Here is a 12,700-nt window from a genome sequence, read left to right on the forward strand (position 1 = left end):
TAGGCTACCAACCAAGCCTTCGTTTGGGACGGCTTTTTTAATGCTTCTCAAGACAGCTTTCTAGACTCTAGTATAAAAATTTTATTTTTTGTACTAGAATATTGCTTTGAGAAGCAGTAAAAAAGCCGTCTCAAACAAAACCTAAGAGGTGCTCGGTTCGAGTACTGTATGAAATGAGTGTGTGAGTCTATCTTAATTGACCTAAATGTCTAAAAAAACAATTTAAGTAGTTCAACATGATGTTATTTACTCATGCATTAGAGACTTCGCCGTTGACGACAACCATCGAACCATCATCAACCTAACTTTATGCAGCATTGTAATCCCATTGGTGTACCACTAATGCTTCTAAGAAGTGTAAGCCATCATTATCCTAACACACCCATAGCCCTTCGCCTTCCTTGTCATTTTGCTACAGGATGTTCAATCCCCTATAAATATCTTATATTCAGCTAGGCTTCGTTTGATTGGAAATTTTTTGGTGCTTATTCCATTTTTAAATGACAAATTTATTTATTCTTTATTGTTTGGTTCGTCAAATCACGTTCTCAATAACTCCTTTTTTTTCTGCTGTTTTGAGAAGCTTTTTATATATGCTTCTCCGTTAGAAAACTCCATTTTTTGAACCAATATTTCTTAAAACTGTCTTTTACAAAAATACCAAACAACCAAAGGAAGCCTTAGAGGGGGACACTCAACCATGCACGCAGGGATTTATTAAGGCCCCCAGAGTTGGGCAAATTATTGCACCTGGTCACCGGCCGCGAAAAATAGGTTCGGACATCCAATAAAAATTTGTCACGTCATCTGCGCTTTCGACTGCGCTTTACCTGCGATTTTGACTGCGCTTTGACCTGCACTTTACCTGCGCTTTACCTACGCTTTTGATACGCTTAATTTAAAATAATATTTTATTAATATCCGGACCTATCTCCGCATCCGGTGACCAGATGCAATAATTTTCTTCAGAGTTAGCAGCACTATTGAAAATCAACATAGAATTTTAAGAGATTTAAAAAGCCACAAAATATTTATTTTATATGCATTTGCAAATCATCCAATTAAAAGTCAATTTGAAATGACTAAACTTTTTCATAAAACTAATTTTAAAGTTGTTACAAAAAGAAAATTTTCATCACTGGCTATGAGAAAACAAGACAGTAGCAAAAAAATTATGATTATTATCTGAAAAGTAAATGAGTGAAATTACTATCCCAAACAGACTCTAAATCAAAAGATCTTTAATGCCTCTCATTCTGTGCGAAGATCGGACGACAAAAACCATCCTCCAAATTTATTAAGCTTTAGCTGCACTTTTGATGCACTTTTGCAAATATTTAGCAAAAGGTTAACAAATATGCAATATATCAATAAATATACATTCATAATTGCATATTTGCTAACATTTTGCTGAGTATTTGCAACATTTTTTGAACATTTACAAAAGCATAATCAAAACACAACAAATATCTTACTAATTGAATATTTGCTATCATTTTACTGCGCTTTTGCAAATACTCAACAAAAAGGAATCAAAAGTGGATTCATAACTGCATATTTGTTGTCCTTTTGTTGAATATTTACAAAAGTATAGCAAAATGATAGCTAAAGGGCATCAAATCTGAACAGATCCCATTGTCCGATCTCCGCACAGACTAATTTCTCTCATTTGAGAGAGCTTAATTTTGCATTTTCTGTTTTGAAACGACAAAATCATTTTTAGGTTGTTGTTTGCATGTGTCACTTTTGTAAAAATGCTTTTTACAAAACTTCATTTTTTCACTATTTTCAAAAGTTTTTTGATATTTGCTTCTCAGTTAGAAACCTCCATTCTCTCAATCAACATTTTTAAAACTACCTTTTACAAAAGGTATTGATAACCAAATGAAGCCTAAATCCCACGCTACACTCGCTCATCCCACAATCCTCATCCCAAGACATGCAATATTTTATTAGCAAAATTTGCAATAAGTACCTCATAATCAGAGGTGATAAATATGATACCAGCAAAAGATACAAGTGATGGAAAGTGAAGTATTATATCCTTACATTACATACTGATTATCATCACATTAAATAAAAGAAATCCATACATCTAAAAAGTATATACACAGAAAGGATGAAATTAAAGTATTTCTCATTACAAAAATCATACTGCTCATTGAAGATTCTAAAGCAGCATGTTGAAGAGAGGAAGTGAGAAGCATTGAGTTCTTACCAAGCAGCAGTAGTGTTTTGTTGTATGATCTTTAGAAGAGAAGGCGCAGGTAAAGAATAATCCATCCAGCCATGGAGATTACCGCAAAAATATGAACCCAAAATAGAATAGCAGCTGATTCCTTTCCACATCCTCTTAGATTTGCAACAGCACCTACAATCAAATTTGAGAAGCATTTGTGGATAAAATTAGTGTTGGAGGATTAAAAAAAACACTAGAAACACTTGTAGATCTCTAGTATTTCCTATCAATCCTTGGAAAACAACGAGAATTCTCCACAAAAATTCACACAAAACCACAAAAACAGAAGATATTTTGTATTATTTGATAAAAGGGAAACCGAAAATACTAAGATACAATTGATCCTATATTCGAGAGGAGGATTTATCTCTCCCAAATCTCTAGATGCTGCTAGAGCCCAAAACTTAAACCTAAAAGATCTCAAATTTCAGCCAATATCAAGATGTACTAACCCCAGGAAAACAAACTATTTAATGCATACAAATCAAAAGAAAATCCCTAAACAGTCCCTACATTCAAATTTCCCACAAAGTCCCTCAAAAATCTATCCTAAATAGCTTTTCTGGAATCAGCGGCTCGTTCAGTGTGTCAAGGAGGCGGAACTTCCGCTTGTTTTGTCCGTAAGCCGGTCTCGTATGGACCGGTCCAATGGATTGGTCTAACACATAACTAATACGTCAAGGAACACCCAAGTAAGAAAGAAAAATAAGAATTTACTGTTAATAGTATGCAGTATGCAGTATGCACGCAAGTTTATATGAACTCTGGAATTATGTAAAATGCTGTGCTAGAAAATCAACTCCAAAAAATTTATAAAATGGCATATTATTAACAGGAAATTCATTTCAATAGTGAACGCGCAGTGTCTTGAAGGGTTAGTTTGACATCCTATTTAAGCAGGATTTAGAAAAAATTAGCTTAAATCCTGCCAAAAAAATTGGGGACTTCAGATCTCCTGTTTTGATAAATCCAATTTCAGCTCCATATTGATTCAATTCAGAATTTATTAAATCCCGTCATTCATGAGATTTAACAGATTTGAGGATCATCCCCTCTCATAAATTTTAATTCCTGAAACAAATAACCAAATCATTTATCAAAATTTAACTAGATTTCAAATTGATAGTGACAAACAATTTTCAGGTTTTAATCCTCTCATTATTTACTAAATCCTGCTTGAGTTTAATCTAACTTGTAGCTAACAGCCCCAGAATGTACAATAAGTTCTTAGAAGCAATTCAACAAGCAGGTTTAACAGTTGGAAAACCACAAAAGATTACCCACTGAAAGTTCCCTAATTTCTTCCAGCAGATATTATCTTAGGGAAGGTAAAAGAATTATCTAGTCACTATCGCAAACAAAATTAAGGATGCAATTGAAAATTCAAAAATCGATGATCTGTCTTTAACAGTAGATGGAATGGTGCAATACCAGAAAGCACAGAAGTAGGCATTGTATGCTGGAGCAGCAACACAAATCTGAACATTTTATCACCCTCTGGTAGGAAACCAAGTTTGTCAGCCAAGGTGACAATACCAAGCCCAGCCGGAGGAACTAATACCAAACGTGCAAATAGAATTGCAGCAGTTGTTCGAAAACCTAGCCTTTTGCTTCCTACGCCAGGACCTGTATAGAAATAAAAAGAAATAATTTGAGCATCCAAAAGAACATAAGATGATTTTAAGGTCAAAATTTACCCTAAGTGCAGGATTATTAAATGCAACTGAGGCATGCAAACCTATATCTAATCACCCCTCAAAGTTGAAAATTACACCCCAACCTCAAGATAGCTCTAAGAGTCTCTTTCAAGTGCCCAGCTTCGTTTGGTTATCCGGTACTTTTGTAAAAATGTAGTTTTAAGAAACATCGGTTCAAAGAAAGAAATTTTATGACGGAGAAGTACATATAAAAAACTTTCTTAAAATAGCAGAAAAATGAAAAAAATGATGTTATTGGGAATGTGATTTGCGGAATCAAACAATAAATTTATGGTTTTAAAAAGGAATAAGTACAAAAAACGCTCAATCAAATTAGGCCTGAAAAAGTAAATGAAACTTTTCTGCATACAGAGTTCTTTCAATTCTTATGGTTAAGCACTATAATTTTGCTTTTGCACGAAATTTGAACCAAATAATGGAGTGACTGACAACAAGTTGATTGCTTGTCATAAGAATTTTGCAAATATATATATATGTAGAGAGAGACTCTAATATCCCTTATTAGGATCCAGAAGCGCATCACAGAAAATAACCACAGTAATGCTGATGCATCTTAGCTAACCCTTTCATTACATAGACCTAAATGTTTACTGCAGCAGCACAAGGTGAACAAACTTGCCAAGCTAAGGACCATTTTACGCATGCTAAAAAGAATAGAGGAGAACGTTTACCATCAACTAGATTTCCTCCCAACGCAAGCAGAATGCAGGGAATCATAGCCTCCCTGACCAAATTCAAATCATGCATTGTTAGAAAACTAAACATAATAATAACTTATATTTGACGAAAATATTAGTAAATTTCCTCTATAACTTAAGTGATGAAAGTTATTTCTGATGTTAACAAGAAAAATTAATCTTGGAGATTAAAGATAAATTCCACCCAACTAAAATTACCATCTTGATCATAAGTTTTTGCATGAGTTTATGCTACTCGTTGAAAAAAAAAAACCCAACTTCTATGCAGGAACACCGACCAGAAGCGAATATCGAATGCGCAAAGAAATACCAAAGAGATTGAGCATCATAAGAAGACACTAAGATTTACTTGATTCGGCTAAAACAAACCTAACTCTATGAGATAGGAGAGATGATCTGATTTACTACTACGAAACTGCACAAATGAAATGATAAAAGGGGCATAAGAAAATACCCTGATTTAATGGGCATAGTGTCCTACATGTGAAGTAAATACAGTCTTAGCTTTTGATAAAATTTATTGGAGAGGCTTTTGGCATATACAAAAACCCCAAGTTGAGCGATAAACCCATTGCAATTATTTCCTGCTACATCCCCATCAAGATCTTGTCTGCCAAACACAATTGAATCATCGAGAGTGATTTTTTATCCACCTTCACTTTATCTTCTTCATTCATAGTCTCAGGCATATTGGAATGCCTCATGAATGCCATCATAATTTTTTAATACCAAGCATCTTAAACTTCTCAATCTCTAATTTAAGATAGTCAGCTATCCCATTGGATCCCTTCAATGACTTCGGTGAATCTCTTCTATTATGAGACTTTTAATATCCCAAACTTTCAATCTCGAATCAGCGATCGTCGTTTCGTTCTCGCGCAGGAATATGGAGCGTTCGACATCGCTGAGTGTCAAGTAAGACGAACGAATTCGATCCGTCAATTGGCGCCCCGAGGAGTCAAATGGTTCGTTTGCGAGAAGTTTCATCTCTTTATAATAGGGGGAAGAAGACGAGGAGAGATCGAGAAAAAGGGAGGGGGAACGAGCGATGACTTGCTTGCGCGCAGGGGCAAGGTCGGAGGTGAAGAAGACCTCGAGCTACTACAAGAAGCTTTTGCTGATATTAATTCTTATAAATTTAATCCATCGTTTATTATTGATATTTACCCATAAATTGTTCATAATTTATTTCTATTAAAAATAATTGTTCATATTAAATTGAATGACATTAATTTTCTATCAAATTATAGGCATAATGCTATGATAGAATGATATGAAAATGTAAATAAATTAATTTATATAGAAATACTTGTATGTGCATGCTGACTAATAAAGTATATCCCTTATAATACAAGTTGGAGAGGCAATATACAGACGTGTATGAAATGAAAAATAAAAAATAAAAATATAAGTACCTTATTTGGTGCTATTTAGATTAAGACTCATGGCAAAGTTTTATTAGTTATCAGAATGTAAACAATGTTATGAGTATTAGATCCACATGACATAACTTGTCAAAATTAATTTCAATGGAATTATTTAAATTTGTGAATTAAAACTATCATGCATATTACTTCAAATCCTTGTTATGTTACTATAATTTAGAAGCATGACATGCTCACTAGGTTAGGTCATAATTCACTAATATTCGACACTACCACTGTTGCAGGATGTTCCTTAGATTCTGAAGATATCATCTTATATATCATTAATGGATTTCCTTCTTCCTAACTGTCATTTAAACAGCTATAAGAACAAATCTGCAGCCACTTTATTTGGATGATTTTTACTCCTTGCCCTGCAGCAAGGAAACAAACCTGGTGAATGAGGCTGCTCGTGAGCTTCAAGTTGCACAAATATCAGAGCCTTCAGTTGCATTGTCTATTTTTCATGGACGGGTCTATCCAGCCCACCATTTGCTCACAAAAATCATGGTTGCTAAAATTCCATGACCTCTTCGATTTCTTCAATTCGTCAAACTTTAGTCACCATTCGAGGAGATCGCTCTTTTCAACCTCGGGTTGAATGTCAAATTGGGCCATTCAGCACGCAAATGTTGGCATCGCACCAACTTGGATGACAACAATTCTTCCTGTACTCTCCATGCTGAAACGTCAAACTCTGTCTACAAGAGCTGATTGGCATTTGGATTCAGGAGCAACATCCCATATAATCAATGACTCATCTCACCTTACTTCTTTAAATCCATACTCTGTTCTCAACAAATCATTGTCGGTAATGAACAATCTATTCCAATCGCTCATATAGGTCAAGGCCTTCTACCTACTCCTCACCGTAAGCATACCCTATCTCCACTTCTCCATGTCCAAAAAAATTCTCATAATATGATTTCTATTATTGCTCTATCTCATTTAATTCTCATGGCTATATTACCAAGGACATGAAGACAAATTGCAGGATCCTTTCAGAACCACGTTGTGACGGTATTTATCTCCTTATCTCTCCTTCATCATCTTCATCTTCCAAGTCTGTTGTAGCTCTCCTCTCCGATGGGTCATCTACAAATGACAATCTATGGCATTATCACTTAGGACATCCAACTCCAATGTTTTGTCCATCATCGCCCAAAGTGCTACTTCAGTATGTATTCCATCTCATATAGCTTTTTTTTTCAATATTATCAAGTTGCTAGGGGGTCATAAAAGTTCTTCAGTTATTTGACATTATGATGTAATTTTCCTTTTGCACTTGTTCATTCTGATGTATGGGAATACTCTAATCTGAAGGTGGCGGTGAATACTCCAGTTCTCTTCTTCAAAATTACTTTGCTCAAGCTGGTATACTTCACCAATTCAGTTGTTCTCAAACACCTCAACGGAATGGTTTAGCTGAAAGAAAAACATCATCACTTAGTTAAAGCTGCTCACACTCCTCTTGCAAGCTCATCTCCCCAATTCCTTTGGGGTAGATGCGGTGCTTACCACTACATATCTCATCAATCGACTTCATTCAACTGCATAAATTATGTTTCACATTATCAACTTCTCTATCATCATCCACACACTTATTCTCATCTCAAAAATTTTGGATGTCTATGTTATCCACGGCTCCAACCATATTCCAACCACAACTTTGCCCCAAAATATTCTTATTGTATTTTTCTTGAGTAATCTTCAAACTCCACAAAATTCTCGTCTCCCGCCAAGTTCAATTTCATGAACATATTTCCATTTGCTTCAACTTCAGCTTCTCCAATATCTACATCAATAACACCTCATATACCTCCTCTGGCACTTGTACCTACCACTATACAGCCTCTTACAAATTCTTCATTAACTTCTTCTGCTCCTTCTTCAACTTCTGCTACTTCTATACGCTCCAGTGATCCACTTCTCCAAATGTTTCCTCCAGCACCACCAATTCTTCAGCCACTGCTGCTGAATCCATAGCACCTGAACCCGAATTACAACATATTCCTGTTTCTTCTCCACCACTTTGCCATCCCATGGTGACTAGGTTTCGCACTGATTCATTAAAACTAAAGTAGATTTTTAATTTTCATCATCACACATCATATGTTTATGAACCTACTTGCTATTCATATACTGTTAAACATTCTCATTTGTGTGAGGCTATGTACCAAGAATTTCAAACTCTTCAATCGCAAGGTACTTGGTCTTTGATTCCTACAACTTTGGATCAACATGTTTTAGGATGTAAGTGGATCTACAAACCCAAATATCATTCTGATTGATCTATAGCTCATTACAAAGCTCATTTGGTTCCTCAAAGTTATACTCAAGAATTTGGTGTCGACTATACATAAATTCCTAATCTACTTGCCAAAATCCCAACTATTCGCATTTTTAGTACCAATGTTGTGCGCCGTTAGTGGTCAATCATAAAATTGGATATTTCTAATGCATTTTTACATGGTGACTTGATAGAAATAGTCTATACATAGCAGCCACAAGGATTCAAAGATCCTACCTATCTCAATTATATGTGTTGTTTAAATAAAGCCCTTTATAGGCTAAAACAGGTGCCTCGACAATGGTTTGCAAAATTAACTTTATTTTCAAACACTTTGGTTTAAGTACAGTGCAGTCGATCCTTCTTTACTCATTTATAACCATATTTCGAATTTTACATACCTACTGGTTTATGTTGACGATATTTTGGTGACGGGAAGCAATCGTTCCTTAATTACTACTTTACTTCTCAATCTCAAACAACATTTTCAGCTTCACAATTTTGGGTATTTGCCAAAAAATTTAGGCATTCAGGCTGTTTCTATACCTGCTGGTTTCCATTTGCATCAATCTAACTATGCTAAAGAGCTGCTCCGACGTGCTGGATTAGAAAATTGTCAGCCGGTTGTCACTCCATATCCTATAAAGATTTCTAGCAGATCATCTTCTGAGGTAGTGTTTGATAATCCAGAATTATATCTGCATCTTGTTGCATCAGTTCAGTATCTAACTATAACTCGTCCTAACATTTCCTATGTTGTTAACGAGTTATACCAATCCATGCATAAGCCTTACATAGTCATTTTTAGTCCTTTAAACACTTGCTTCGCGACATTCAAGGCACTTCAAAATTTGGTCTACCAATTATTCATGGTTATTTACAATTGAGAGCTTACTTTGACTCAGATTGGGCAGACGATCCTCTAGATCCGAAATCAACAATCGGTTATTGTGCCTTCCTTGGCAACATGCTTGCTTCTTTAAGTGTTAAGAAATAGTCTACATAGCTTGTTCTTCAACAGAAGATGAATATCGAGCTTTAGCTACTGCTTCTAATATTATGTGGCTATGACGTTTACTGAAAGAATTTTATTTTTCAATTTCTCACCAAACGTCTCTTTTGTGATAACATTTCAGCAATTACATTTGCTAATAATTCTATATTTCACGCAATGACCAAACATATTGAAGTTGATTACCATTTTATTAGAGATTGCATCAAGTTTCATGAAATTACTGTTCATTATATTACTTCCGAGGATCAGCTTACTGATTTGTTCACCAAAGTTCTTCCTAAGTCTCGGTTCTTTGCTCTTCGTGACAAGCTTAGGCCTCTTCGCCCATGAGCTTGAGGGGACCAGTTCACTGTATAAAAAATGCTCCACGTTCCCAACGTTTTGCTTCCACGTCTCCCTGCTTGATAACCAATTCTACAACTCTAATTATTTGGTTGGTTTTTCTCCTTGCTATATATGTTGTACTGTTCATATGGCTTAAAGAAGTAAGAAATTATTCCAGATTGTCTTTAGTTTTTCGTTTGCTCTGTTTTCCTACCTCTGTGATAAGCAGGTATCAATAACCTTTACTACAGCGCCAAAGAACTTTACACTATATTCCCATATCTTCCTTAGAATAACAAGAAAATAAAAAAAAAACCCTAAAAATTTAAAAATAAGAATCAAGCCATATAAAAAGTCTGTATGAACTCAACTGAAGCCAGCAAAATATATTTTTCATACAGAAGTAGTATTCTTTCAACGAGGTGACTTACCCAAGAATCAGGCAGCTGTCAGTGAAAAAAAAGAATGGTGCATCGTCTGTAAGAATTAAGTGCTTCAGAAATGGTATCGCGCCGATGAAAATTGCCAGTACCTATTTTCAAATGATTAAAGATGAAATAAAATATAAGAGATAGAAAGTGTGATACCACAGTAGAAGTTACTTTCAGAAAAATATTGATCAAGAAAAGTACATTCTGAACTCAACACAATAAGCTAATTAACTATTATCCAGCTAATTATACAGCAAAATGCAACAATCCTTTTATGACAGGATATCTACCAAATCCCTGCTCACAGTCATTAAAATGTAGTTACATCTTAATCAACTGAAGAATAACATCACTGAACGGCCACTTTTCACCAAATAAAAAAATAACATTGAGCGGCAAGGTTTGTTACACTTACCATGCCTCCGAGGTAATAATGAAGAGATTGACAGGTTTATGGAGGACTTTGTGAGGGCCTTCAAAGGCCTTTCATTTAAAATTGATTAAATCTTCGTCATTTTGTATGTGTAAGTAATATGGTAAACTGGTGCTGGAAGGACAAGCAGTCTAGTTACCTCCTAAAATATTGAATTTTGAAAAAAAAAATGCGATAGTTTAAAAGGAATTGTGTCATGGAGATCTTAGCAAGTGAGAGGCTTCTATCAAGTTGTATTTCATGGATTTACTGCTGCCTTATCTATGAGAAGTGGATATTTTAGTTAAAAGTAATACTACGATCCAAAGCCCAAAAATAGTTTTGATGAGTTGGCATGAGTGGAGCGAATGCAATACAAAGTTACATACAATATTAAGCCTTCATCCCACTACATGGGGTTACATGAATACTTTCTCTCTATTGTGTCATGTTAATAGCCAAATTCTCATTTAAATCTAATAAAGAAAGACCATTTCTAATATTTTCTAACCAAGTCTTCCTCTCTATACCTATCTTAATCTCTTTCTTCTTGCCAACACATCAAGACCTTCTTTGGGTTGTGGGTTGGGTACATGATTTTTTTCTTTAGTTATGTAGGCTGAGATAGTTTGAAATAATTTGATCCTACCTTAACACACTTCCTATTTGTTCTAGTGACATGCAATCTTCACTAGACAGGAAATGGGATCAAAATTATGGCTTTCTTCAAGCTCAAGCTCAGCTTGTGGATGGCAATGTTAAGTGACTAAAATGTTAGTATGTGTGGAATCTGATTGTATTGATCAATCGAATTATACTGTTTCCTTGGACCTCAGTTCAATTTGTCATGCTCCTTAGGAGGTGCGGAAGGGTTCTCCCCCTGCTTGGGTTGGGTGAGAAATTTTTTTTTTTTTCATACAATGCCCTGGAGTTGTGAACGTGAGCATTCCGGCACTGCAAAATTTGCTGGAAGAAACGACAAAGAATTTAGCGCCATAGCGCTATTAGGCGGACTGGAGGCAAAGCAATGAGCATCGCAGTACTTCGAGACAAACCCAACAGTTTTCTTTCTCGTTTTTCTCAAGGGTGGTGTCCCTTGGTGGTATATAGTGGTTTTTCTCTTTTGTTTCTTGTGTGAGCATAGTGTAAGAGAGAAGAGAAGTAAGGAGAGAGTGATAGAGAAGAGAGATATGTACTTATTTCTCCTAATTTATGATGCGGTGCATCATAGCTAAAGAGAACCTTAGGAATAGCTTATCTAAATTAGTACCTTTTTCTAGAGAGTTCTAGGTATTTCTATTATATTGTTATAAATAGCTGCTATAGGTAGAAGAAGGGCATGAATTAGTATTTTTGGAATTTCAAACAGTTTTCACTGTTTTTGGTCTCCAAGAGCTGTTTAGCTCTTCTTCTTCTTCTCCATCATGCTTCTTTGGTGATTCTCCCCACATCAGATGGTATCAGAGCGAGGTATGACCCTTGGCGTCGATCAGGGCCCTGGGCTGCTGCTACATCAACCCTTGACGTCGATTGGGGTTTTGGATGCTTTGGGAAGATCATGTATGAAGCTGGGATGTCGACGACGTTCAAAGCCTCCACCAGCCGGAAACCATACCGGCGAATCTACACATCCAGCTGGCAACCATACCAGCGATTCCATCGTCTGGCAACCATACCGTCGCAGATCTCCGCACACGATTCCCCCCGTCCGCGACCTTGGCCATGTTCCTCGCAATCGACTCGTCGTCGTGCGATTTGTGCCCTTGCTTGTCCAGTTCGTGTGAACGGCCATGCCCGCCGTCCATGCCGCTCGGACAGCAGGCATCTGCCATTCCCGCGCCCATCCACACCCACATAATCCATCCCGCTCGCGCTCGCTTCCACTGCACCATGCGATTTCCCCTCAGATCCACCCGCACAGTCTCTCAACCAGATCCTCGTTGTCTCCATCCCCAACGACCAGATCCATCCCGTCGGACAGCTTCTTGCGCGGTACAATCCTGTTCTGAAACCCGTGGATCCGCCTCCCGTTCCCATCTCACGCACGAGTCCGACCATTATCCACACTCTCGTGTTAGTCTTCCGCTTGTCCGACCCCATTTTCGATTTCTAACTCCGTTGATACCAAGATATCTGGCTCTATTCCTGC

General features: G+C 36.4%; 1 protein-coding gene across 2 annotated transcripts in view; it reads right to left on the minus strand.

The window, feature by feature from the left end:
- Window positions 1–1,961: 1,961 nt before the first annotated feature.
- The window catches only part of LOC110111438 (protein PIN-LIKES 6), a 33,203-nt gene continuing 22,464 nt past the window's right edge, over window positions 1,962–12,700 (minus strand). For both annotated transcript variants that reach the window (XM_020843328.2, XM_020843327.2), the window contains exons 8-11: window positions 10,140–10,240; window positions 4,629–4,681; window positions 3,671–3,865; window positions 1,962–2,371 (exon numbers count right to left, since the gene is read on the minus strand). In XM_020843328.2, coding sequence (XP_020698987.1) covers window positions 2,250–2,371; window positions 3,671–3,865; window positions 4,629–4,681; window positions 10,140–10,240 — 471 coding nt within the window. In that variant the 3' untranslated portion in view covers window positions 1,962–2,249. The remainder of the gene's footprint in view (window positions 2,372–3,670; window positions 3,866–4,628; window positions 4,682–10,139; window positions 10,241–12,700) is intronic.

Source organism: Dendrobium catenatum, unplaced genomic scaffold, assembly GCF_001605985.2.
Source record: "Dendrobium catenatum unplaced genomic scaffold, ASM160598v2 fragScaff_scaffold_1414, whole genome shotgun sequence".
Taxonomy (NCBI): domain Eukaryota; kingdom Viridiplantae; phylum Streptophyta; class Magnoliopsida; order Asparagales; family Orchidaceae; genus Dendrobium; species Dendrobium catenatum.